Raw genomic sequence first — 25833 nt, 5'->3', positions numbered from 1 at the left:
GGCCTGCCTGGGGGCCTATCATCATCTGCTGTGTCCATTCAGCAAACCACAGCACACTTCCTCTGACACACACACACTGGATACACACACAAACACTCTTGATGTGTGACATCTGTCTGGTTAAAAGGAGTGGAAGCCCTCCCAAGGTTAAGTGCAGAGAGGGGCAATGAGATTTCCCCCGAATAATATGGACCATGTGTAGCTGCTTTGACTAATTGATTAGACACAATTCCCCAGCCGCTGTCAGAGAGGCCTGAGATAAACAGGAAGTGATTTTTTTCATGTTAAAAATACTATTTTCTTCTGATTAAACACATAAAAAGTAAAATAAACAACCTGAAATGTCTGGAAGCACATCTCCCTCACTGAGCAGTTACGAGGACATGTGAAAGAGCACTGCTGCCATCTTTGATTATGGTGTTTGTTAGCTTTTAACTGGCAGTGATTTTGAAACAAACAATATCTGTTCAAATGTAGAAAGTCAGTACACTTAAGATTACTTAAGAGGTTACAGCAAGTTTTTTTTTGCAGTGCTATTAGAACCATTTAAGGCAATTCAAAAGCAGAGTTCATTAACTACAGTTTTGGGGTCAAAGGTCAAATCAGCAGTCATTGTTTTGGGCATCCAAATTACCTCATGGATCAGGTATAGCAATATCACTTTTATACCTATAACCACTTTAGCTAACCAGTAAAACATGTTAAAAACATTTTATTTGTTTGACCATATGTATAGTAAGTGCAGTTATTATTTAAGTTAGCATTATTATTTATTATTATTATTCTTCTGTACTGTCCCATAACCATGTCCCTCTCCGTTGTCTCTGTGTGCACCACAGACCTCTAGCCCATTAGCATCTGTGCTTGCATGGCTCGACTACTTTAGCGGATTATTTCAGCAATGTCTCCCGTCTACCTCCATATAAAAGCAACGCATACAACTTTTAAAAGTGAACACATCACAAAAAATGGGCAAACATCGAATTGAATCCAGCATTCATAAGTGGCTGTGTGTGTAAACTGCTGCTCTCCAGGCTGGAGGTACTACAGTATACAGCAGTGTTGTGTTTACAGAGAGCCTGTAGCCGACAGGACGGATGTGAACTCAATGATCTGGCCAAGTCAAAGACAGTCCCTCCATTCAGTAAGAGCAGAGGACACAGGGTGAACCATATGACAACCCCCGCCACACACACACACACACACACACACACACACACACACACACACACACACAGAGTTATGACTTCATGACTCCTGACTCCAGTTTTCTGAATAGTCTACGTACGACAGCTCCTCGAGAATATACTGAAACACAAGTGGCCTGGCTGTTAGCTAGCTGTGCTTGCACCTACATTCACCAAAACTGATATGAAAGATTTATTTACATAGACAGTATATTATAATACAGCTTTAATATATTAAACTTCAATGACAGCTAGATTTTGAACTCAAGTACAGACGGAGCTTCCTAACAGCTCTTTTTGTACCACTTCTGGATTTTATAATTCAGTTAAATTACCCATTTAATGAATGGTATGTGTGTACATCATTATATTGAGCCTATAATCATTTCCAGAACACCATACTTCTACATTATGTTTGGTTTAAAAACCTTAAATAAAAATATCTAACATTATTATAATTTATTTGGTGCAAAAAATAAAAATAAAAAGTCCTTAATTTTTGATAAATTGTAATATCCAGTCAAATCATTGATTAAAAAGTGGGATATTTCAAGAATGATGACTCTAGTTGTGAATCAAAAGTAACACAGTAGAAGATAATTTGGTTAAATAATTACACAATTTTGTACAGGCAAATTATGAATGAAAAAATATAAAACAATAAATATTTCAGCTCTTTCAAAAAATGTTAACCAAGGTAATATATTTGTGTATTGAATTAAATGAATGAAAAGACATAGACGAAAAGATATCAGGAGGGAAACAAATTGTTGTAGCCTATTAGATGCTAACATTTTGCTAACTCATTCCGTTAGATTTTATGGTTCAGTTTTGCAAGCTAGTTTTGTTTCGGGTAACTCAGCTCCTACTTATGAGCTTATTACGATTAATTTTAGTATTATAGTAGTATTAGTAAGTATTCTGCTTTATTTTACTTTAACCAACTCTATTCTACTCATAGGCTGTATACACGGAAGGCTAGCTAGCTGCGCACTTTAAAAACCGATGTGATATCGGACCCTTGTCCTGCGTTCAAGTGGTGTCGTAAAAGTCGGAAAAATTAATTTCAATGGTCAAATTTACGTGAAGGCTCCCTCAAGTCAGAACGGAAAGTGAAGAAAATATTGGTAATTGAGTTGCCTTGTTGATTTACCAAAATAAATGTGGGCTTGATGTTCAAAACTTTTGAATGAATTAACGTATTACATATTAATTTCGACTATTTTAATGTAAGATCGCATCATGCTGTAACCGTTAGTTGCAGTCTATCTTAAATGACCTTATTTAGTTCTCTGCAATAAAATGTATTAATCTTGTTTTTATCACGTCAATTTCCATATTACAACTTTAGTTAGGACTTCACAAATCGCGTATCCGAGGAGCACGTAAATACTGGGCAACATTATCACCGACTTTCCTAGTTGTTGCTCCGACTTGAAGAAGCTTTCACGTTAATTTTTCCAGTTGGAAACTCATTTTTCCGATTATCCCGACACCACGTGAATGCGGGGTGATGCTGCAATTGACCCGACTGTTGACCGTTACTCACTGCTCACACACCGTGCATGTCCCCCGTCCGGTCTCCGACGACCTCTGACAGAAAACTGATGGTCCAGCTCACACACACAAACACACACAGACACACGGTGATCAGGTCAGCCTACTTACGCCCTCGGTCTGGGGAAGCCCATGGATAACAGCACATCCAGGTTGGAGGAGCCACATTTCACTGAGCCCGGCCGGTTCTGCCGTAGCCTTCGAGGGAGAATTTTACTATAGATGTCGTCTTTGGCAGCCATGATCCACTGGATCATCCAGTCCGCTACAAGCCGGGTACGGTCCACCACCAAACCTCCAGACTAGAGCTACGGCTGGGTCCGCATGAGTGGAGAGGTAACAGCACCTACGCGGAGCTGAGCTGAGAGCTGCGCTGTGCGGCCAGGCAGAGCTCTGCTACTCCGCCCACTGGAGGAAACAGCAAATTAGATCTGCTCACTGAATATATACAGTACACAAGCACAAGACAGAGCAGAGTAAAATAGAGCAGAATTTATGTGGTTCAAGGGGGAGGAAAAGGGTCATCAAATGCGACGTAGGCTACATATCATTTTAAATAGTGGCGGGTGATACAAGTTACACTGTTTATATGGCAAAACCTTTGGTTAGATAAGGAATTGGTGCCCCCTCCCCAAACCTGCTTCAAATGCACTGCATCATCACTACTGTGATAAATTACAACATTGCTCAAAGTCATTGTTTTATGTGCTAATTTTCCAACTCCCAGTTTTAACGCATTAGTAATCTTCTGGTTCAGCGCTAACACAGTTTGTTAGCTATTGGTGTTGTCAACAATGGCAATTGGAAACACTCAACTGCTACAAAATATAGTAAAAATGCTATTTTAACTAATATAACTAGCACCTACTGCGGTTCAGTATCTCAATATAGATCTAGCTTACAACAATGTGTTCAGATTGAGGACATTGGGAGCTTTTTGGATAAATAAGCTCTGTATTTAGCTATTTAATGCACTGGACACCTCATTTACAGTGAAATTACATCTTTATCAGCAAAAAATTGAAATGAGGATAAACCAGTTATGCATTATACAAAGATAACAGGATTATTTCTTTATAGTCTTTATAATAAATGCATCCACTTAAATCATCACCAAAAAATTAAACTTTACAGCTCTTTCGTTTCTGGATCGTTTATTCAAATGTCAGATGTCCGTAGGCTCTTTGAAACAAATACATGTTATACAGAGTAAATAATGGCTCCACCATGGCAGGTCATTTCTTTTATATATATTATTTTTATTAAGGGATTTTGATAAAAGTAAAAAAAAAAACTATAAAAGTTTGTTGAACTTAAAAAAATTAGTTATATTACAAAACACAGAATAAAGTCAATATAATCTATACAATCACATGTAGAAAAATAATGACATTTTTATTTTGTTTTATAATATATTGTACAAATTAGATACTTATTACACCACTTAAACAAATCGTTGAAATGTGCAGACCTCTCATTTTATAGACTTAACATTATTTGGTCAATCAGATAAATTATCACTCAATTCAAACCTGATTGTTCTTTATGATCTTCATGGCTTCCACATAATTTCATGTACTGATCACTTTGACACAGGGAGTCTTTGAAAGCCTCTCTGTGTCATGCTCTTGATGCTGTTGAGTCCTTGTGTCCTCGAGTGGCCTGACCGAGTCCTGGGGAGATGTGAAGTCAGTGTTGGCTGCTGACGGTGCAGGCAGATGGGATGTACGGTGCGATGACACAGAAGACGCAGCCGGCCTCCTGGAAAGCCTGCCTCATCTCCACCTAGTGGGACAAACACAGACTGCATGAGACAGCAGGTTCATTTGAAACAGCAGAGATCTGAGGACTTTGATCATTTCATTCTCGCTTGATGATCCAAGAAGTAGATTGTCCTGTTAAATAACACTTTGGTAAACTATGTAAGGGCTTCATCTTGTGTTATTTTTACTTGGAGATTTATTCTTTTATTTATTAGGGGCCTCCTACTGAAAACTTTCTTTGTGTGGAACCACCTCTACGTCTAACATCTCCCTGGTTAGCTCAACATTATCATCCCAGTCTTGAGTTTAAGATGCTAAATAAACTTCTTCTACCTAAACTTTTTATGGCTTAAAAGGTTCAAATATAAATTTGTTCTGTAAAGTTCTGCTCTTAAGGCAAACCTATCAGGGCTCTGTGTAGGCCGTCAAAAAAGTGCTGTGAGGAACTAAACGGAGAAAACACTGTGACGTGCTGTTAGAATAATCCGAGACATGCATTCAACCAGTCATCCTACAAAAACACGTCAAATCACAACTGGTACCAGTCACCGGCTCGTAACATCAGCGCGTGTGCGATCAATAGAAAATATCCCCTCTCAGGCTCCCCCACTCTCTGCGCCAAAGCCAAAACCCAACATGTGAGTGCAATCATATCATCAATCAGTACCATCACCGCCCAAGTTTCAGTGAACACCACCACAATAGTTATAGAGCCGTAACAATAAGCAGTCAACAGAGTAAACACAAGTAACTTACATATCTGGCTACGACACCTATGACTCCTCAGAGCGGCAGGCATCTTTGTTGTTTACAAACAAGGTTGTTTACGGCGCTTAAACTCGTCCCATATTAGATAAACAGTTGAGATCAACCGAATGAAAATCTGTCTGAATGGGAGCAAATAAAGATTTATAAATAAAGAGATTTATCAGCTTTACATACCGGAGACTCATTTTACTCTTTAGACCCTGTAGCGACCCAAAGCGACTGTTTGTCATCGTTTTTAAATCCTTTGCAGTGTTTCAAAACCAGAAAAAAGTCCAAGCTTTGAGTTGTAGATACCTAAAGAGGGCATCAATAACTGGAAATGTAAATATACATTTTTTATTGAAATTGATCTTTATTTTTTATGGTTTTATCCAGTTTCAACTAGAAATTCTAGACGTGCATCTGCTGGCTTAGCATCCCTGTTTTTTTGTGCTTATGGAAGCTGTAAGATTTTGCTCTGAGGAGAGATCGTGATCTTGAAGCGCTTCATGGAAAGCGATGATGCTCAAAATATTTCACCTATCCGGCTGTCACTGAGAGGGATGGACGCTGTTTACCTATTACGACGAAGTTTGGGACATTTCTATTTTATTTTGAAAGCGTAGCATCATCCAGTGAAGGATCTGTTTTGTTGTCAGACTCTGAAAAAGTTTGAAAACATCCTGAAAGACATCCTAACTCAAACTGTTTTGACTCAAACTCCTAAAAAAAAAGCTGAGATTGCCACATATTTACTATCAAATTAAAGATAAAGTTGTGTTTTTTAAAATGAAAACTTCTTGTAAAGGACTGAGTTGACTGTTTTGATCGAGTCAAAAATGCTATAAAAGTTCTCAGTGAACATTTCAGAGGGTTAAACTAACTTGTCGATCAGTCTTACCAATCTCGCATTGTCCAGACACAGACCCACCACAGCCCCCCCGCTGCCTGGTAGCTTCACAGCCGAGCCAAACTGCAAGAAGCAGCACAAACGTTATGAGAGAGTGAACAGAAACACACAGACAGAGAGAGATACTGTGAAATAAAACGAGCTCTGCTGTCAGCAGGTTGTTGTTTCTTTGAGCACCTACCTGCCTCGCCAGCTGAACCATCTTGAGATTCCCAGGACCCAGACACTCATCGGTGTAGACAGTCCTGTGTGAAGTGTTGTTATGTAAGCTGTAAGAGTAACTATTCTAATATAGAACACCTCTGATTAAAGTGTACTGTTTACCTCCGCAGCTCAAAGTTCTGGTCCATCAGCTGAGCCAGGCGGCTCCAGTCTCTGTCCTGCAGAGCCGTCCTGAGGGGAGATTAAAACGATCACTTATCTACTTCTTGTATTCAGTCTGTGGTTTAAACTTGCAGTGCTGTGAATGTTTCCAAGTCACTTGAGACTGTGATGCAAACGATACACATAACTAATCTGAAGTTTTTATGTCTAACCTTTGTTCTTATTTATTTCTCAAAGCATCCTCTGTTATTTATTGCTTCAATTATTGCTGGACCGTCGACAGAAGTTAAACCCACCTCGCTTGATCTGTGAGATCAGCAAAAGTCTTCATGGCCTCAACAACCAGAGGCTCCCCTGTGGAAAGGCAGAGCAACGAGAGAGTAAATCAATAAAAGAACCAACGTGTTGCTGTTTTAAACTCCTTAAAAGAATAGAAAGATGTAAATACACAGGAGGTAACATGTTATTTAAAACGGCTTTTGTTCTGTTTGCAGAAATCTGACATCCAAAAGATTTTATTCCCTCTCGCTCTGAGGAATCACGTGATACAGATGTAATGTTTGACCTGAAGACGTACCACTGAGCCAGCGCTGTTTGATGTTGCTGTGGATGCGCCCGGAGTCGCTGGGGTCGCTCAGGTAAGCCAGCCAGAAAGGTGGGAGCTCACTCATGTCCATTAAAATATAATCTCCTAAGAACGTGAAACACACATATTAAAAGACTGTCATCGACTCAGCGTGCACAGAAAGAGGGGGACTTCAGTACCATATCCCTGCTCCTCCATGAGGCTCTTGCTGAAATCCATGTAGACTAAACCTTCATAAACCTGCACAGACAAACAAGGAATTAAATTAACGATGAGTGTCGTGTTGTGCAGTGATGAACGCCTGTGACCGACCTGTACGACTCTGTCCTGCAGGCCGGCAGTGATGAAAAGTTCATCCGTCTCCACGTTGAGGATGAAGTTGGCTCGGATTGGCTTCGGGAGATCCTGGGGTGTACAAATCAAACACGTGAACAGGTACAGACATCGCTTTACTACCCTCTTCATTTTGAATCTTGTAAATGTAAAAAAAAGTTTTACAGATGATTGTTCATAAGATTAATTCTGGCTTCAATATCCACGGTGCTTACATTTTCTGTGATGTTGTAGAATTTCATAAGACACTTCAGTGTAGCTGAGACGATGGCACTGTGAACATAGAAGGTAACCTTGTCAATGCGTACATTTTAAACTGGCTTATACAGACAATAAATGATAAACTATTTACCTGCTTCCAGCGAGGCCCTTCAATAAAACAGAGAGAGATAATTCCATCATTAACATGTGTTACATTAAGTTAAATACTGTGTGTGAGGATACTTATAAGGGGCCAGTGTTTGAGTGGATCCTCACCACTTGTCGGGGGATGTTGGTGTCGTACTTCAGTGTGAAGTTCTGCTTTGTCAGAGCGATACTGCAGGAAAACACACACACAGAAAACACTGAGTGAGCATCAGCAGTTAAAGTGTCCTCAGCAGCCCAAATACAAATGTCTGGTGCAGTGATTTGAAGGTGTTTCCATATGTACTGCAGCAGTATGAGTAGGATATATAAATGACAAATAGGTACAAAAAGTTTGGGAACTGCTCCGGTAGATGGCTGATGATGACTCAGACTGTTGTTCCAGGTGTATAACAACATTACAGAAAGGAACCTGCAGAGAAAGTTTTTTATTGTAAAGGTAAGAAGGTTTTTTAACCAGAAACAGATGTAACATCGCTCTCTTGAAAGCCACCACACTCCACTGACAAAAAGGGTCATTTTACCTCACAGAACAAGGGAACTGCTGGTCTACAGCAATGACTGTATATAAAGATGGACGACGCATCTCCATCTGCTCTCATTGCACAAAATTGAAGCCAAAATAGTCTAGCTCGGCTGGTGGAGCGACAGTATCTCATCCCGACAAAAGACCCCCTCAGGCAGGCTCAGTCTGCAGGCCGCACGTCAGTGTATTTACCAGCAGAGCAGCTTCTTGTGTCGGTCTGAAGCAGATATTCACGCTGATGGAAAGTTCAATGACTGTAGTGTTAGTGTTAGTTACGTCTCCTCTCGCCGTTACTCCTCTACTCTGCTACAGGGGAACAGAACGCTGCAGGAGCTCGATTTGTCAACAGAGCTGTCAATCATGAGGCCACACCCCCTTTTTATAGAATCAAATAACTAATTAAAAGTAAACTTGTGAGAAAAATGAACACTTGGACATAAATCAGCATGATAAGAACTAACTATAATGACAGAAACCATGTTTGATTTTATAGTTTGATTCATGTCCCATCTGTTAACATGGAGGAGGCGGGCTTTATGACCTATACTGCAGCCAGTCAGCAGGGGGCGATAGAGAGGGTTTGGCTTCACTTTAGGGAGCTGTCATGTCGTCCATGTTTTTATACAGTTGCTGGTCTACAGTGGCCTGGATCAGATAGTTTGTTAGTTTTGTCATGATTACCATGGACCCAAAACTCCATAATAACAAAAACAAACTGCTCGAGGCAGCTGTAGACCAGCAAGTCCCATGTTATGCAAGGTAAAATTAGTGTTTTTGTCAATGGAGTCTGGTGGCTTTGACGAGAGCGATGTAGCTAATAGCTGTTTGCGTTTGAAAAAGGATCTAACTCTTTAGCAAAAAGGCAGATTTCTGTCGGGATCCTTTCTGTCATGTTGACAGACAGACAGAATAAAAATTATTACCACCTCCTGGCTCTGCCTTGAAGCTTCATATTTAGTGGACAGATAAGGGTAAAATATGAAATAAAGCCCATAAATTTGGAAGTGCTTTGTCCACAAGGGTCGCCATGAGCACCACAAACAGAAAGTTCCTCACAGCAGCGTTAATGAGACGAGTAGATTTCCAGAAGCTTTAACATCAGATACGACTCTCACCCTTGTTTGGAGCAGAACTGGTAGAACTTCTTACAGGTGGCCTGCAGCAGCCGCAGACCTCCCAGGTACCTACAGGGGGTCATAAACAGAGCATGTTGAAGAAGCCTGAACGTGAGCGACTCCATCATGTGTCTCATTTTATCGTGTGTACGCACCCCTCCTTCCTGCTGATACAGAACAGGTCTTGCAAGCTTCCAAACTCTGTGGGGTCGTTGAGCGGATGAGGGACCAAAGCCTGCAGAGGCACAGGAGCTCACATGACTTTTGCACCGTGTATTACCTGGTGAATGAGCTTCATCTTATGAGCGTGTGTTACCAAAGTCTGGCTCTCCACTAGAGTGACCTCCGCCCAGAAGTTAGAGATGGACATAGCGATGGTTTTCCCATTGAAGCCATCTGAGGGATTCCCCATCAGCCCGACCCTGTGAGTCATCACATATTTGGACATCAGTTCTCCCAGAGTTTGTTTTGAGTTAAGAAGGTCCAAGAGAGGACAAAAACACAGTCATCTTTGTGTTTTCTTACCGGGCAAACGATCGGAATGTGATTGGTTTAGCAGGATTGTCTTGTTGCTTGGTGGAGTAGTGGGTGAGCCACTTGGTGTAGTCTGACAGGCCCTGAGATGTCAAAAGGAGGCATGTTAAGCAAGGCATGGTAAGTAAAGTAAATGTAGGATTCATTGTGGCACTTTTGAGGCCCTCCCCTCCGCCTTTGTCTGTTATAATCAGAGAATTTGACGGCGGTAAAAAACATCAAACAAAGCCAAAGTTCAGGAAACAAACCACTTGTCCGATGAGCTGGAAGCCGGTGGGAAGCTTCATCCCAAACACGTCCCGTTGCTTCTCATTAATGAGCCACTCCTAAAGAGAAAAGAGTCATTAAAGGTACAGCTCATTACTTTATTAAAGAATGATAATTGAAAGACATTGACTTTAACCCACTTAAGAAATGTCCAACCTTTAAAAATGAATATTATTTCATGTGTACGCTATATTTTTAATATTTTCACCGCTTTACCTTGCCGTCAGACAGCCCTTTCGTTTGGCCCTACATTTTATTAAAATGACAACTGTCATTGCATCGACTGTATAAATAATGGACAGATTCGCCGCCATTTTCTGGAGCCAAAGTGACCATATTTGGACTAAAGGGTGGAGCTGGAGAGGAGCGAGAGGTTGGAAAGCAAAGCCAAACAGTCTGCATCTGTTACTAAGTATTTAGTTAACCACTGTGTCCCATCCAATGAGATTCTTTGGCTGGCTGCAGTACAGCTCATAAAGCCCGCCTCCTCCATGTTAACAGATGGGACATGAGTCAAACTATAAAATCAAAATACACGTCAAATACATTTTACTCAAACATGGTTTCTGTCATTATAGTTAGTTCTTATCATGCTGATTTATGTCCAAGTGTTCATTTTTCTCACAAGTTTAATTAGTTATTTGATGCTATAAAAAGGGGGGTGTGACCTCATGATTGACAGCTCTGTTGACAAATCGGGCTCCTGCAGCGTTCTGTTCCCGAGTAGCAGAGTAGAGGAGGAACGGGGAGAGGAGACGTAACTAACACTAACACTACAGTCATTGAACTTTACATAAGCATGAATATCTGCTTCAGACCGACACAAGAAGCTGCTCTGCTGGTAAATACTCCGACGTGCGGGAACTTTGCTGGTTTTTTTAGTAAGTTAAGTGTGTGTTCTGGCTCTGAATGACGTCACCATCGCAAGATGGCAGCGCCTGTCACTGGGGCTATTTTGGCTACAATGAGAGTAGATGGAGACATGATGTCCGTCTTTATATACAGTCATTGGTGCTAACATATACGGCACAGCAAGCTTTATGAATTGTCTGATATCGTCAAACACAGCTACGAGGCTGACTGGTCTCCCTCTGCAGAAGTTTTTCTCCTGTGTGCTCATAAAAGTACTTTGTTGTCTCCACAGAGAAAGTTATTTTCATTAGAATATTATATTCTAGTATTTGTTTTCCATTCTATAAACTACTGAACCGAACATCTGATCTGATACAGTGAAGGAGTGCAGGAAAACATAATATATAGCATTGACCTGCCAAAGGAAAGGGCTGTTTTACGGCAAGGTGAAGTAAATGAAAAACTTATCCCTTAAAGATGATAATAAAAAGTAATTTCAGAGCATAAATTAGCGCACATATATTTGGCATGTGCACAAATTCAATTGAAATCACACGAGGGCAGCAATTAGAAACCTGCCCGCTGAGTCTAATAATAGTTTAAGACGTTGTTCAGCAGATGTAGTGTCTGTGTGGTTTGTGTTCAGGGAGAGTCAGTTTGATTGTGTAAGAGGGAGTGTGGGTGGAAATTATAACAGGAAGTTTGCCAAAGATTATGGTTAGATTGGTTACATTTAAGATTAGACTTCACATGTATTCATACAGGGATCAGCTGTAGGGAGATGTACGCCCACAAGCTCCTATAATTGCTTCCATCATCTATCATTATTTATCAGGGTGTCTTCCAGGAGTAAGATCATACCAGTTTACTTCGATTTCCGTGATGTAATAACAACAAAAAGTGGATAATTTCTGCCAAAGAACTTGTTAACATAGCTCTGACTAACCCAGAATCGCCCGAAGGTCCTGTCTGTGGCTTGAGGCTGCAGGCTGAGGAAGTCAGACAGGTAGGACAGCGTGTCCCTCTGGAAGCAGTAAAACACCACGCTGGCCAGCCGGGACGCCGTCAGCCCATCCTGCGGTTTCTCCAAGAAGCGAATTATCCTGAATCGGAACAATACCACAGATTAAAAACACAACGTGCAGACATTATGTGTCATCGCAGATTTGTGAATTAAAGCAGGAAGGGAAGTAACTTCTTCTCACTTGTGGGTGTCAGAACAAACCTCCACGATGCCCCTGGAGCTGCTTTTCTCGCTCTCCTCCAGCTCGTAGTAAATGATCAGCTCTCCAGGCTGAAAACAGACACACAATGACTGTAAGTCACACATGATTTCCTCTACACAAAAAGGACCCTGAGCAAAATATGTTTGTGTTTGTTTTTTCATTTTAAAAATTTGCATAGTTTTGGATTTCTTTAGTTTTGCTGGGATTTGACTTCAAAGGCGATAACCGTATTTTCCAATTTGTTAGGTACACAAAGGTGCATCTAAAAAAAGTGTTGGTATCTGCCACTCACAGACTAAGCACCTAACAACACTACAGAAAGGATCACTGCACTGATAGTCTTTTGTAAGATGTTTTTTTTAAAGCAGAGCCAGACGTCATATCGCTCACCAGACTTCATTGACAAAAGCAGTAATTTTACTTTGCAGAACAGTTGCTGTTCTACCACAGCCTTTATCGTTTTGTTTTCTGAGTGTGTTATTGTTTGTTACGCACATTTTCTGGTGGATCCGAATTAACCACTTTAAACACCAAAGTAGAATAACAACACAAACAACCAACCTATCGAGGCAGGGGTAGAGCACCAGCGAGACTTCTCATTGAGCGAGACTTCTGTTTCTGCTTACACAAGAAGGATCTTACTCTTTAAAAAAAGGACAATCTTTGTAGGGATCATTTCCGTAATGCTGTCGAACACCTAGAGTAACAATCTGAGCCTGTCGGTGGCAAAAACAAGCTCTTTTAGTGGATGTATTTTGATCGGGCGCATTTCCCCCAGTGGATTATGTTGCAGCCATCGCGGCTATATCGCAGCTACAGTGGAGGCCATCTACTGCACCGATTTCAAAAGTTTTTGCTCCTAAAAGTCATTTCGACACCTAAATATGTAAAAATAGGGTCCGGGTTAAAAAATGCCGAACTTCTCCTTTAACAAAAAGGTCCCTCTGTTCCTTTCTGTAATGCTGCAGGGATTATTTTGCAGCCCTTGCAGCCCGTTCACAGCCGGGGTAAAAGCAATCTTCTGGAACATTTCCAATACTTAGTAATCAATTAGTCCCCAATATTTGTAAATAAGGCACCTGGTCAAAAGATGTTTACACATTTGAGAGATGAAGACCAGTCATGTGATCTACCTTTAGCTACATATACTCATTGTAAAGCACAATGCAGCAGTGTTCTTCTACTTTGACAGGCATTAGAGGACCTTTTTTAGTATAAATAACCTTTCCTTTTGTTTTATATTTAGTAAGTACTTATGTGTATGTAAATATACTGTAAACACTAGATCCTGGTGCACCTTTGTACTGTAGTAACTCTCACCTGTGACCTGAAGAAACGGATAACTTGAGCGATGTCAAAGTTCTGGTCTGCACACAGCATGTCTCCTGCAATCTGTTCGCACGCACAGATCCTCAGTGTGACAGATATTAGCATCAATAAGATACAATCAGACAGCACAGTGAAATGTAGCTGAGCAGTAAATGTACATACCACCATGATGTCGTCCTGGAGCTTTCGGCTGCGTATGGCCAGCTGCAGGTCAGCCACAGCCCCCAGGCGGTCCTCCAGCGTAGTGCTGCCGTCATTCACCACGTTTTCCACCGGGAAGTCATTGGCTGTGGCCCAGCGCTCGAAGTGCTTATACCTGAACGTTTAACAGGGTGAGAAAACTGTAACAAGAGTGCTGAAACCTACTCAAACTGAGTTATGGAACAGTGAGAACTCACTTGTCTGCATTTGTGACCAGATACACCTCTGTGAAGAGCTGCCGCCTGGAGAGAAACCACAGACGCAATGAGTTAAATTAGTTAGGGGACGTTTTAGTGTTACTGAGGATACAATAGAGCAGAAGGTCTCAAACTTTTCTGACCATGTACCAATATGTACCACTTCTCAATTTGAATACCAACAATGTCACTTTTTCGGCTTTCCTATTGTATCATGTAATACCACCGGTGATACATGTACCACAGTTTGGGAATTACTTAGAAGAAAGGACTACAATATATTTTTAAAAGTCCCACTTGCCACTGATACGCACATGTTTACCGTTTCCCACCAAAAGTCAAGGATCTTCTTTCCTCCAATGCCGGGCAGTAAGGCCTTTGGTACCCCGGTCAGGTGGCTGTATAAGCCTGTGTCATCATTCTGTGAGAGGTGGAAAAACAAACAGTTCAAACCAGAATCACAGTGCAGCCATTTTCCTAACGTCTAAACTTACCATTAATCTTCACAAAATTTAAACTTTTAATATTCTATTAATTTCCCCCCTGGAGATCAAAAAAGATTTATCTTATCTCTTATTCTGACGTTGTATTTCACCCGTAGGCGTTGAAAACGGTCTATTTATTTACATTTATTAATTTTAATAAGTAAGAACGATACCAGTCCATACCAATGACTGTATATATAGATCTACATATATATCTTTTTATACAGTCTATGGTCCATACACATATGAAACAATGTTGTAAATGTGTATTTAATTATATCCTATTAAAGTTTTAAACCAAACATAATGCAAAACTGTGATACTCTGGGTCTCGTATTCTTATGTTAAATATTTATGTGCACACATAACAATAATAGGGGAAAACATTGCTAAATTTGACTGAATAAAATACAAATAAAACATACTACACCTGTGTAACTAACACTTAACGGGAGAAGCTAGCCGCAAATGAAAACCAAAGTGAGCTAATGATAAATATGTAATTTTATAAAAACAGCTAATTGGTTGTTGGGTATGATGTATGCCGGATAAGTCAGTGCAATGTCGCGATACTGTAAATCGCCTAAAAGGTGGTCTAACAGTTGTACACGATAGCTAATAGGCCTTAAAGTAGAAAACTGCCAAATCCATAAAGGGAGTTTGGCGTGCTGTGACCGCTTCGCAACAAACGCGAACTTTGCACTGCCTTAAGTGACCTCCTTTCTGCTGCAACATTAAAGCTACTTACCTTAATTTGTGTTTCCAAGACGGTGCCGTGACCGGCAACCAGCAGTATACAGATCATCGCTGACTCTTCACTTGGTCCTGATTTTATTTTTTATCTAAACAAACGGTGCAGGGGTTCAGAAAAATGTGCTACGTCTGAAGAGCTCAAATCTCCCAGCGTCAATGAAGAGATGTACTTCCGCAAAGATTTTTCAAAATAAAACGTACTCACCGCAAATTTCCGACCGGTAAAGTTTGAAATACAAATATATAAAAATCAAACCTTTCTTAAACTTAGAGGAGAAGTAGGTGGATATTTTCATGGACACAATTATGTCTTTAAAATATTTCTTCATTCAGTTTGACTCTGCTTATTCTCCCCTGCTTAAACAGACTGGATAAAGATTAAATAATACAATGTGTATTTCTGTTCAGAACAGACTTAACAAACTAATTAAAGATTTTAATAATCTAATGTACTGATTTTAACTCTGTACAGCTTCAACAACAGTTTCAGAGGTAACATCCCTTAGAGGAATATATTTTAAAAACATTTTCATATTGTTTTTATAATTAATTAAAGGGCCCGATCTTTTAACCTTTTGGCCAACTTTAATAAACACAACTCAAAGTGTTTTAGGACAATACAGTTATTATTTAATGTTTTTATTATAAAGACATACAGTACATAGCCTACCTACAATGCAATGCTTAACAACCCCTGTTTATTTAGTTAGTTACATTGTTGCAATGCAATTATTGTCCCCAGTGAGGTTTCATGAAACATACAAAAATACAAAGCAAAAGAGCCGAACTATGAACTGGATGAAAAACTTCAACCGGTCAAAGTGATACTGAAAAAATATGAGAACAAGTCAAAGCGTGGATAAAATGTTATTTTCTGAGACGTTCACATGAGTGCATCTGATACAGAGAAGCTCTGAAGAGGTTAAGAGAAACAAACTGACTGAGCAGTGGGCCGTGTTTTACCGCTTACTGCACTGGAGGTTATAAACAATCACGTTTGTGGAGGAAGATGATGTTGATTAATTTCCTCTCTTATCAAAATTGCGTTGTATTCCCCAAGCAAACAAGTTCAATCTAGTAAAAAGCTTCAAAGACATTATTCAAGGGCGTCACTTAGCAAAGAAGCTGGATTTGAATATTAAATGACAATCTTCACTTCTCCCTATTTTATGCACACTCCATCACAAATAAAGTATCTCAAAGCATTTCAAGTACTCTTTTGGCCCATACGTGGTCGTCTTCGAACGCACGTGTTCCTCACTGGGGCTCTGTGCTGGATGATCCCACGATGCCGTGCTGTCGCAGCAGGTTCCTCAGGATCTGATTCTTGGACTTCCAGTCTTCCACCTGAGAAACAACAACAGAGATAACACAGTATTATTAAAGTAATCATGACTCAACTGATGACTCTGGACTTTGTATCAGGAATGCAATGACCATAGCATACTGAGACATACACTGTTGAAATAGCAGGTTTAGACTGGACTGATGATTGGTATATAATCATTTAATAGCAAAGTAATATCCTGGCTTTAAAAAGATAGATCAAGGCGAAGGTGGCATCTGCTCCAAAAAAAACTTCATCTGTGGAGAAAAATGGAAAGCAAAAGCTACAGCTGCTGTTGTGACTGATTTAGTTTTAGGCAACCAATCATAAGCCTCTTTTACACGAGCACTGCACTCCTGAAAATGTCCCGACATTGTCCTGGTGGACTGCATGTGTGAACGCAAACGGACACATTTTTTCACCCTGACGTTATGCAGACTTCTTCCTGCTAGCCTCCTGGTAAAATGTGTGCAAGAAGTCGGGGTGAGCCGATGTTTGAACGCAGCAGGTAATTGTCAGGAGGAGGATTCACCGCGAGCGAGTGGGCAGCGTGATGGCGTTTATATCGACCGGTAAGAAACCAAAAGAGCCGCACATAACAGGATGAAGCAAGAAGAAAGATCATTAACAAGAGGACAGCAAAGACACTTTAAACTTTATTATCCGAGAGGGGAAATTCTTCTTCACTGACTGTACAAACATCGACTCCAAATAAACATTGACAAAGTAAACAACCACTGTGCAAAACAAAAACAAGACATCACACTCTCAGCGGGGCCTGTTGTTCAGGGCCGCTATCACTGCAGGTGCTTTTCCCAAACCGAGCTTTCCTGCACCTTACAGTCCGGTACCTGGTCCTCGAGGGCAGCAGGGTGAGGTGGTCGTGCAGTGGATGTGTGAAGTCCTGTTCTATTGTGTTTGCAATGCGTGTAATGGCCCTGTTATTGCAGTCTGTGAGGTTGGGTGTGGGTGAGAGAGCATGTTGTAAAAGCAGGTGGAGCCGTACAGTAAAGTGGGTTGGATGATGGTTTTGTACAGCAACAGAAGGAGGTGTGGAGCAACACAGAGTCCTCATAGAGACGTCTGCAAACTGGAGAGATGAAGAGATTTGGGAGCTTCTGGTTGTGAGAGCCTTCGCATAAATTTATTCTTCTTTTATTCTTTTTATGATCGTGTAAGATTGTAAGAATGAATTGCCCTCTGGGACTAATAAAGAATTCTGAATCTGAATAAATTGTTTGGCACTTGTGGAGACCACAGCGTACTTTTTAACATCACGTCCTGCCCGACAGGGAAAGTCTCCCGCTGTGAGGGACATGTGTGAAAGGGCAACTGTAGAAAACTTCAGGGGCAGACTGTCTGGATATTTTCTTGAAATTGTGAGGAGCGCGTGTGTAAAGGGGTTATATGGAGCGGGACTCCTTTGTGGTGAAAGCTCCTTTCACACATGAACTCCGGACAATTCAGGAAATTTTCCCAACTTGCACTTTCACACATTTCCCACACAGCAGGACACCGTCTGTGTCAGGCACATCCTCACAACTCAGTGGGTACGGCATATAGGATGAGTCTTCCATTAAGGTGTTTCTGGGTTAATATCACACAACATGAATAAGGACGCATCCACATTACAAACGCAATAGCAGAACAAATAATACAGGCAGCTGAGGCGAGCAGTAAAGAGGCAGAGAAACAACATCATCACCCCACCAACACGCTCCAGGTTCATGTTTCTTTTCGGTCGTATCCACAACGTAACCAGTTTCTCTGTCGTACCCTACAGCTTTGTGTATCTAATAACCTCTTTCTTTATCTCAACTATTATCTCCTCTTTTCTTTTTTTCCCGCAGTTATTACAGTTAAATCTCTAAGACTGGAGCTGCGTCCAAAGCAACAGGCTGCTTCAGAGATAGTAGACGATAGGAAGCTGCAGTGTAATAATAAATAATATGCAGCAATACTACAGTGGATCATTTCCCGTCTCATCTCTTTCCTCTTTAGCTTTAAGGACACAGAAGTGTCCGACGTACCTCCTGCCTGAGCAGCTGGTTGTCGATCCTGAGACGATCGAGCGTGCCGATATCTTCTCCCAGCTTCAGATTGCTCTGTCGGAGCTCCTTGATGTAATCGCAGGCTTTTGACAAGATTCCTCCTTTGCTCTGAGACAAGAGAACCTAAAAATTCAGAAACTGAACTTGTTTTTCTCTTAATTATTTAAAATGCAACAATGAGAAGTTCGTCCTTTTGAGACCAGGACGATGTAAGAGCTTGTGTCCACACAGCGCTTCTTTCACTAGTTCTCAATGAGAAGAGACCACGCTGCATATCTTTCAGAGCGCTCCGCCTTTTTTGAGCTGTTGAAAAATCTTTTCAGAAGGTGCTGGTGTCGTCATTGCCACTTATTTTCTGGGGACTGATCATATAGAGCGGGATACGTCTCCTTTAAAACCAAGAAAATGTAGGAGAAGCTTGTCCGTCAGTCCCAAAGTGTTCAATATGTCATTTAGAGAAAGAACAGATAAGCCGGACACTGCTCCAGCTAACAGCAGCTCCTGGTCGAGGCAGTGACGTTCACTGCATTGTTGTCTCCGATACATCGTGTAGTGCACCCTCATCCTCCGTGCTCTACAGCTGTCAGACTGAAGGTGTATTCAGATCAAACGTAAAGCTAAAATTTGCACCTCCAGATATGTCTGCAAAATAAACGCAGTCATTTCTTTGTTCATTACCCCGGAGGAGATTCTCAGATGGAAACCAAGCAGCAGTTTCAGCTGCAGAGCGCACGTTCATCTGTTTCTGTAACGTCTCAGTTTCACTGCAAAGAAGTTACACAGAGGCTGCACTCTGTTTTACTACCGCGCTTTTAACCGACAAAAAGAAACAGATTTTCTTGTGATTGACTTTAATTAGCGGCTCTTAAGTTTTTCCTCAACAGACGCTTCATCCCCGCCTCCTATCAGCTGTTTTCTCCCAAATGAAAACACTTTGTGGACACAGGCTCGAACAGGCTCTCAGTATGAAGCCGGAGTGGAGTCTGAGCAGGACTCACCTGTCCTGTTTTGGTGTAGTCGATGTTGCAGTCTGGGATGGCTTTTGACAGCTGCACAATCCAGTTGTTGATCTTGTCCCTGCGCCGGCGCTCCACTGTTAGACAAATGTGTGGATTTAAGACGCCGCTCTACCATTCATCCATAATCCATAACTTCTCATAAAAGATGTGAGCACGAACCTTCATTGTGCTGGGCTCGCCGTTTCTCATCTCTGGAAGCCCGAGGAGCCTCTTGCTTCCTGAAAACAAATTAGGTATATAAAGGTTTTAAGTTTCCTCGACTCTTTGGAAGCAGCAGATTTTCTACATTTAGCTGAAAATGATCACTGTTCATTAGATGCTTTAGTGCTGCAAATATGTTTAATAATTAAGAAATTACGCAATGTACGGCTGTGTGCGAGGAGCGATTGTCCTTTGATTGGAAGTCAGAACTTCCTGTGGTGACATCATCACGTAAAGCTGACCTGTGAAACCAAAGATAACAGGTAGACATTTAGCATCTTTAGCCCCTTAAAGTGAACATTTTTATAAACGCACTCTGTAAAGCCTTTCAGTTATTTGCAATGAAAATGCTTCTGGCTAAAAGATGCATTACATTCATGTGACATTCATGTGATTGTAAAAATTATATCCCAATTATTTAAAGGGGAATTATGTGGTATTTTTATACCTGGGCGTTTTTTGGAATGTTTTTTTTTTAACTAAATGACAAATATGTCGAATGTTTTGGAATTTCCTCAGTAGATTCTGATCTTCTGAGCGCCAGACGTGAAACAGGCTGTACTGACTGCAGAATAATCCCTGCAAGCAAATGTGCCTGATCAAAGTGCTTTTTTTCCCACTGACAGACTCAGACTGTTATTCAAGATAAAGCCACTTTCCCACTGGTCAAAAAACCCGCTAACACCCGGCTTTTATGCTTAGTGGGAAAGGTTCAGACCCGGGTCACATGACTCTGCAGTAGACCCGGGTAATTATCGCCTCGGCTCCGATCAGCATTGATGGGAAAACAAAACCCGGGTCAACACACTAACCCCGCCCCCTTTCTGGCGCAATGCTATGCTCCGTCGGTAACTTCTGTGACTCCTCGTCATCTCAGCCACAACTTCCGCCCGTCTCCGTCCGAGCAGCGCTCCACCATCGTTCCAAATTTGTCGGCGCCGAGTTTGATAAACAGACTGAACGAGTAATAGATACAATAAAGACCTGACCACCGTAACATCTTCACTGTTTACTAACCCTGTTTCCGGCGCATTTGTGACGTCAGGAGTATACTTCACTGGCAATGGGAAAAGAGACAATCGGCATCTATAAGCGGGTCTTCCCAGGTCTGAAAAAACCTGTGTCAACGTGCTAATTTCAGTGGATGAGGGGTATAAGTGACACATAACTGAAAGGATGGCTTCAAAGATGGACATCATATTTGTTGATGTAAGATGTCTTCTTCAAACCAGGAAGAGCCGTTACATCGACCCCTTCAAAGCCACCAGACTCTACGGATAAAACAGCATTTTATCCCTGTAGAACACTCGAGCTGCTCGCCTACAGCTGCCTCTCTCAGTTTTTGTTATTGGTCAGCTTTGGTGTTTTAAAAGGTTAGCTCTGATCCAGCAACACACAAAGGCACAAACAAAATAACCGGTCAAGACTTTGGCAGACAAGCAACTGTCTTGTTCTGCGCAGTAAAAACACTGTTTTTTCCCACTGGGTCTGGCAGATTTTATTTTCAAAAATCTCTGTAGCAATCCTTTCTGTTATGTTGTTGACAGTTTTAATCACAATCTGAGTCTGTCAGTGGTTAAAAACAAACACTTTTATGTAGAGATACTTTGATGACTTTTCAGCCGTACCGGAACGTTTCGCCAGCTGAAGCGATCTACTGGAGCGATTACAAAACCTTCTGTACATGTCGGTCATGTAGACCACAAGATATGTAAAAACAAAAATAGGGCCCAGATCTAAAAATAACCAACCCATCCTTTAACTTCATAATCACTTCTGTTATTTTGATTCAACAAAGCCAGAGTTAAAAGTAAATGACACGTGTCGTAAGACCATAACAGTACCTGTGGGTGTGGTCTGGCCCAGCAGCGTGTCAGAGGCCTGCACTGTGGTCACCATGGTGCCGGTGGTGGCGTCTGCTATGGTGGCGGGGTAGTAGGTGTACTGTGTCTCTGCGCTGCCGTCTCCCTCCAACCCGTCAGACTGGGAGAACACGGCCTGACAGCAAGCACACATTCAGTCCACTGTTAGTCTTGTGTTGCACTGTTCAACAGGTGCAACAGAAAAATGAGACTGAATCCAAAAGGAACTCAGTAAGCATCTGCTCATGTTCAGATGCTGTAATGTTGGACAGCGCCCGTCATTAAATTCAACAATGCTGCAACATTTTTAGTTCAAACCAGGAAAATGTGGACAAAAATATAACACTTTTATTTGTAGCTATTAGCAGTGGTAACTGTCCTGACTGAACCAGATCAGAGTTGATAGAGAAGAGATGATACTGATACTAAAAACACAGCGACAGAACTTAATTGTTTTTAGTGGATTTTTTACATCTAGTTCTCTGAATACCCATTTTAGAAATGAATAACAACTTGATGTCAAAAAATGTTGCATCATCACACGTCAGGTTTGTAAAAGTTGCTGTAATAGATTGGTAGTTTGGTTTAGAGGTGGGACATTCACAACGATACAGGGAGTCAGTGTTCTTCTCACCTGTGTGACTGCCTGTGTGGTAGCAGGGAAACCAGTGACCAGGCTGACTGCTGCAGCGCCATCTGTCTGACCCTCCAGCTGGCCATCTGACACCTGGATCACTCTGTAGGTCACCTGGGACACAAGACATAACAATGACAGGTCAGAACTTCATCATCACTGAAGTGAGGTGACGAATACAACGCTTCAATTGTGTTTTTATTGTATTTAAAGCGCAATTCTAATGTTTTCCAACGGTCTTGTTTATACCTCTGTAACACACTTCTTTGTGTCTGAAAGGAGCTGTATAAAAATACTTGCCTTTACTTGAATTAAAGTTTCCCCCTCTAGACTTACATCGGCATGTTTGTGTTTAAGTGGAATATATCCAAGTAAATGTGTCAGCTCGTAGCGTCTTAGTGGAAAAAAAACTGCCCATCACCAGATTTTAAACAACACCTCAGAGGTTTACTGAAATTAACACGTTTTGGTCAATACTCCCACCCACCTGGCCGCCTGCTCCTTCTGTCTTGAAGAGATATTTGATGGGTTGGTCACTGAAGGTAGCAGCTGACTGAATGGTGGCAATAGCTGCAGGATCCTCTGCCGTGGCCACCGACCCTGAAGGAGCACAAATAAAAAAAACACATTATTTAAATCAATGTATAACACCTGTTTTTATATACCTGTATACTCTTAAATTATATCTCTGACTGTTTAATTTGTATCTCTAAGTGTTGATGTGGTTTTACTTCTGCCATTTTGATTTTATGTTTTGTTTCCTTTTTATTGTTGTTGTACTGTTGCTTTATTGGAAAACAGTTTGTCTAAAGTGTATTTAAAAGTGTGTTGTACACAAATAAAGTTCTTATTATCATTATTGTTTTATTTTAGAGAACTGGTGCAGGGTTAGCTAAAACAACGTATGCTTTAAATGCTTTGAAAAAAGAACCAGAATTCCCATAACTAATATCATAACACTTCGTGACAAACGTTTAGTAATTTTAAAAACCCTTTCATGGCAGATTAAAGAAGATGACAATCGTTAGTAAAGGTGGTAAAGGTGTTTTCTATTACCTTCCTCGTTGACGGTTATACTTCCATCTGGTTCAGGGCTTTTCTGTTGGCTGGAAAAATAAAAAACGTGTCATGTTTTGGTTGAATTTGCTGATTATTAATCAACTACTTGCAAGTCAGCTGGGTTTAAGCCTCGTCTATCATCTTTAAGTTTACAATGGCGCATTTTACCGTCCCACTCACCTCTTCATTTCTGCCGACAGTCTTGGACGAGGAGACCGCCTTCACTCTCTCCGACAGCCAGACTGTGAAACAAGTTCATAAGTATGAAAGAAATGCGTGAGAGATCTTAGTCGTAACTTTACAATATTCACTACCGACGTGGCTTTTACTAACAATTAGCCTAAAGCATTAGATTAAACCCTGAAACAGTGTCAGAAAACGGTCGTTTTTTAGCTAGCTTTGGAGCTGCATCAGGCCGAACTTTACCATGAGTGATAACGGAACCTAGCCACCTTTGCCTTCAAAATAAAAGCTTAAAATAAGAGGGTATGGGTCAAAAAAGGTGTGGACGCGTATGTGGGCGATAATGAAATCAGCATGAAATCAGCGTAAAAGAAGAACTTAACTTAATTTAAAATAAATTGCATAGTCAATCTGTTTTTTAACTTCTATAATCTATAATCCATAATATCTTAATATGTATGTAAACACATATTTTACGGTGAAGGTTCAAAGCGGAAACAACTGGTTTCATTGTAGCTCGCTAGACACGGATCCTTCCTTTCTGCTACATTACTTGATCGGCCCCAGCGGTTTTTACAGATGTTTAACAAAGCACTTTCCTTTCCACTAGCTCATTGGGGGCAGCAACCGAAATAGCAAAATGATAAACTCTTAAATGTTACTTAAAGGACTCAGCTATCCACAGGGAGCCGAATTATGTTGAATGTATCCAGTGTGAACAAAGATCTACTTACACCGCAGTGGTCCCTCCCCCGATATTTGTCAACACACCAGCATAAGTATCTGCTATACGCATGCGCGAAAGGAAATTAATTTGCATGATTCCAGATCAGTTTGTAACTTATAAAATAAAATGTTATAATCACAAAGCAATATCAATTTCTGACCCACGGTCTGTGGTCGATAAAGCAACATTTCCGGTGGAGAGTGGGCGTCAAGGAACTATTCTGATGTCTCAGAAATACTAGGTCACAGCAAATAGTTAACATAAAACTTACCATATTGATATTTTTATAATAATTTATCTTATTCCGTTTTTACTGGCGGGAATGGTATTGCAAACTTTCAGTATTTTTGATAGCTTAGCAAAATTGCATCATACACAAGCTTGTACACTGCCCAGAAATACTAACGCCACACATTTTATGATATAATGTGTTAAACAGATGTGTGCATATGTGTAAAACACATTATGCAGGTTTTCGTAATTATATTGCACAACTTTCTGCATACCGGTAGAATAATAATAATAATAATAATAATAATAATAAAAAAGCCTAAATACTTTATTTTGAAACAAGAGTTAGAACCGGAAAAACTATTTCTAGCTTGACAGGTGAAATGTATGCTGCATTCAAGTGCTCCTCAAATGCTTGGAGATCCCAAGTTAACAAGTCGTTCCTCTGATTTTTGTTGTTTCATAGGATTTGAGTCATAATTTGGAAACGACACTGACAGAATGAAAATTAATCGCTTTATATTTTATTGTTCAGTACAAAATTGGGCAACCTTACGTGGAAAGCAACTTACGGTTAGAACCTTATACGCTATAACGATGGACAAGTGAGACAATACGTGAATAAATAAAACCTTTTTAAACCTCAAGCCAACATTCATTTTGGTCCGCCATGTTTTTGCGTAATGTGACGTCAGTTCTGTCAACACTGCAAGTCTGGTACCAAACTTTCCCAGCTGCTGTTCCAACGTGAGGGAGACTTCGTGTCAAATGTCCCATTCAGATAGTTGTTTTTCCGATTATTCCGACACCCCATGAATGCAGGTTAAAACAGGCAATATGTTAGCCAGGAGGGTTCACTGTTGACGCTCTAAACTGGATGAAGGGTAAAGGTTAGAATATTCAGTGTACATTTTATACGTATATGACAACAATGCGAATAAGTGTTAAAATTCAGTAAAAAATAATAGCAACAAAATTAGCATGAGAGTTTGCTGTTCTGTAGCTAATACAGGGAAATGTGTGTAACTCTTTTTCGCATATCTAAGACAAATGTTCATGGCAGCCTTTTAATAGTGCTTTAATTCTCTTAAATAGTGTATCACTGTAAAGATTTTGAGTTACAGTTTTGGATCATATTGAAGGAAAACGCTGGACAGCGCCCGTGGTTCGATTCCCGCGGCGGGACAGAGATTCTGTATTCTGAAAGAATTAGAGTCGAAGTAACCACTGAGCTACACCAGCGCAGCTGCAGCTGTAACAAACAGACCTTATAAAGGCTGT

At 40.7% G+C, this 25833-nt stretch overlaps 3 protein-coding genes across 7 annotated transcripts in view; all 3 read right to left on the bottom strand.

Moving 5' to 3' along the window:
• The window catches only part of ubash3bb (ubiquitin associated and SH3 domain containing Bb), a 44781-nt gene extending 41795 nt beyond the window's left edge, over positions 1–2986 (bottom strand). For both annotated transcript variants that reach the window (XM_069676610.1, XM_069676611.1), the window contains exon 1: positions 2856–2986. In XM_069676610.1, coding sequence (XP_069532711.1) covers positions 2856–2986 — 131 coding nt within the window. The remainder of the gene's footprint in view (positions 1–2855) is intronic.
• A 1359-nt stretch (positions 2987–4345) lies between these two features.
• gkup (glucuronokinase with putative uridyl pyrophosphorylase) lies at positions 4346–15397 on the bottom strand. 2 transcript variants are annotated; one of them, XM_069676639.1, is made up of 23 exons: positions 15254–15397; positions 14335–14441; positions 14021–14065; positions 13785–13938; positions 13614–13685; positions 12273–12361; positions 12014–12170; positions 10197–10274; positions 9940–10031; positions 9731–9836; positions 9570–9649; positions 9415–9483; positions 7885–7945; positions 7760–7776; positions 7623–7680; positions 7387–7479; positions 7254–7314; positions 7066–7179; positions 6785–6842; positions 6489–6557; positions 6346–6409; positions 6156–6227; positions 4346–4529 (listed from the first exon to the last, which is right to left on the bottom strand). In XM_069676639.1, the coding sequence occupies exons 1-23, from the start codon at positions 15308–15310 to the stop codon at positions 4434–4436; spliced, it is 1869 nt and encodes a 622-aa protein (XP_069532740.1). In that variant the 5' UTR covers positions 15311–15397; the 3' UTR covers positions 4346–4433. The 2 variants fall into 2 exon arrangements, with proteins under 2 accessions (XP_069532740.1, XP_069532739.1); XM_069676638.1 differs by having other exon boundaries at positions 7254–7479.
• Positions 15398–15876: 479 nt separating this feature from the next.
• On the bottom strand, positions 15877–24358 carry usf1 (upstream transcription factor 1). 3 transcript variants are annotated; one of them, XM_069676552.1, is made up of 11 exons: positions 24329–24358; positions 23592–23653; positions 23409–23458; positions 22840–22952; positions 22353–22466; positions 21701–21854; positions 20014–20098; positions 19815–19873; positions 19635–19729; positions 18616–18759; positions 15877–16605 (listed from the first exon to the last, which is right to left on the bottom strand). In XM_069676552.1, the coding sequence occupies exons 2-11, from the start codon at positions 23597–23599 to the stop codon at positions 16516–16518; spliced, it is 912 nt and encodes a 303-aa protein (XP_069532653.1). In that variant the 5' UTR covers positions 23600–23653; positions 24329–24358; the 3' UTR covers positions 15877–16515. The 3 variants fall into 3 exon arrangements, with proteins under 3 accessions (XP_069532653.1, XP_069532655.1, XP_069532654.1); XM_069676554.1 differs by having other exon boundaries at positions 18616–18744; XM_069676553.1 differs by having other exon boundaries at positions 20023–20098.
• Between the last annotated feature and the right edge of the window lie 1475 nt (positions 24359–25833).

The sequence above is a fragment of the Semicossyphus pulcher genome, unplaced genomic scaffold, assembly GCF_022749685.1.
Source record: "Semicossyphus pulcher isolate SPU_LCO1_2020_fin unplaced genomic scaffold, fSemPul1.0.p SCAF_26, whole genome shotgun sequence".
Lineage (NCBI taxonomy): Eukaryota > Metazoa > Chordata > Actinopteri > Labriformes > Labridae > Semicossyphus > Semicossyphus pulcher.
Note: the sequence above shows the minus strand (reverse complement) of the source record. Positions and strands in the feature narration are given on the sequence as shown.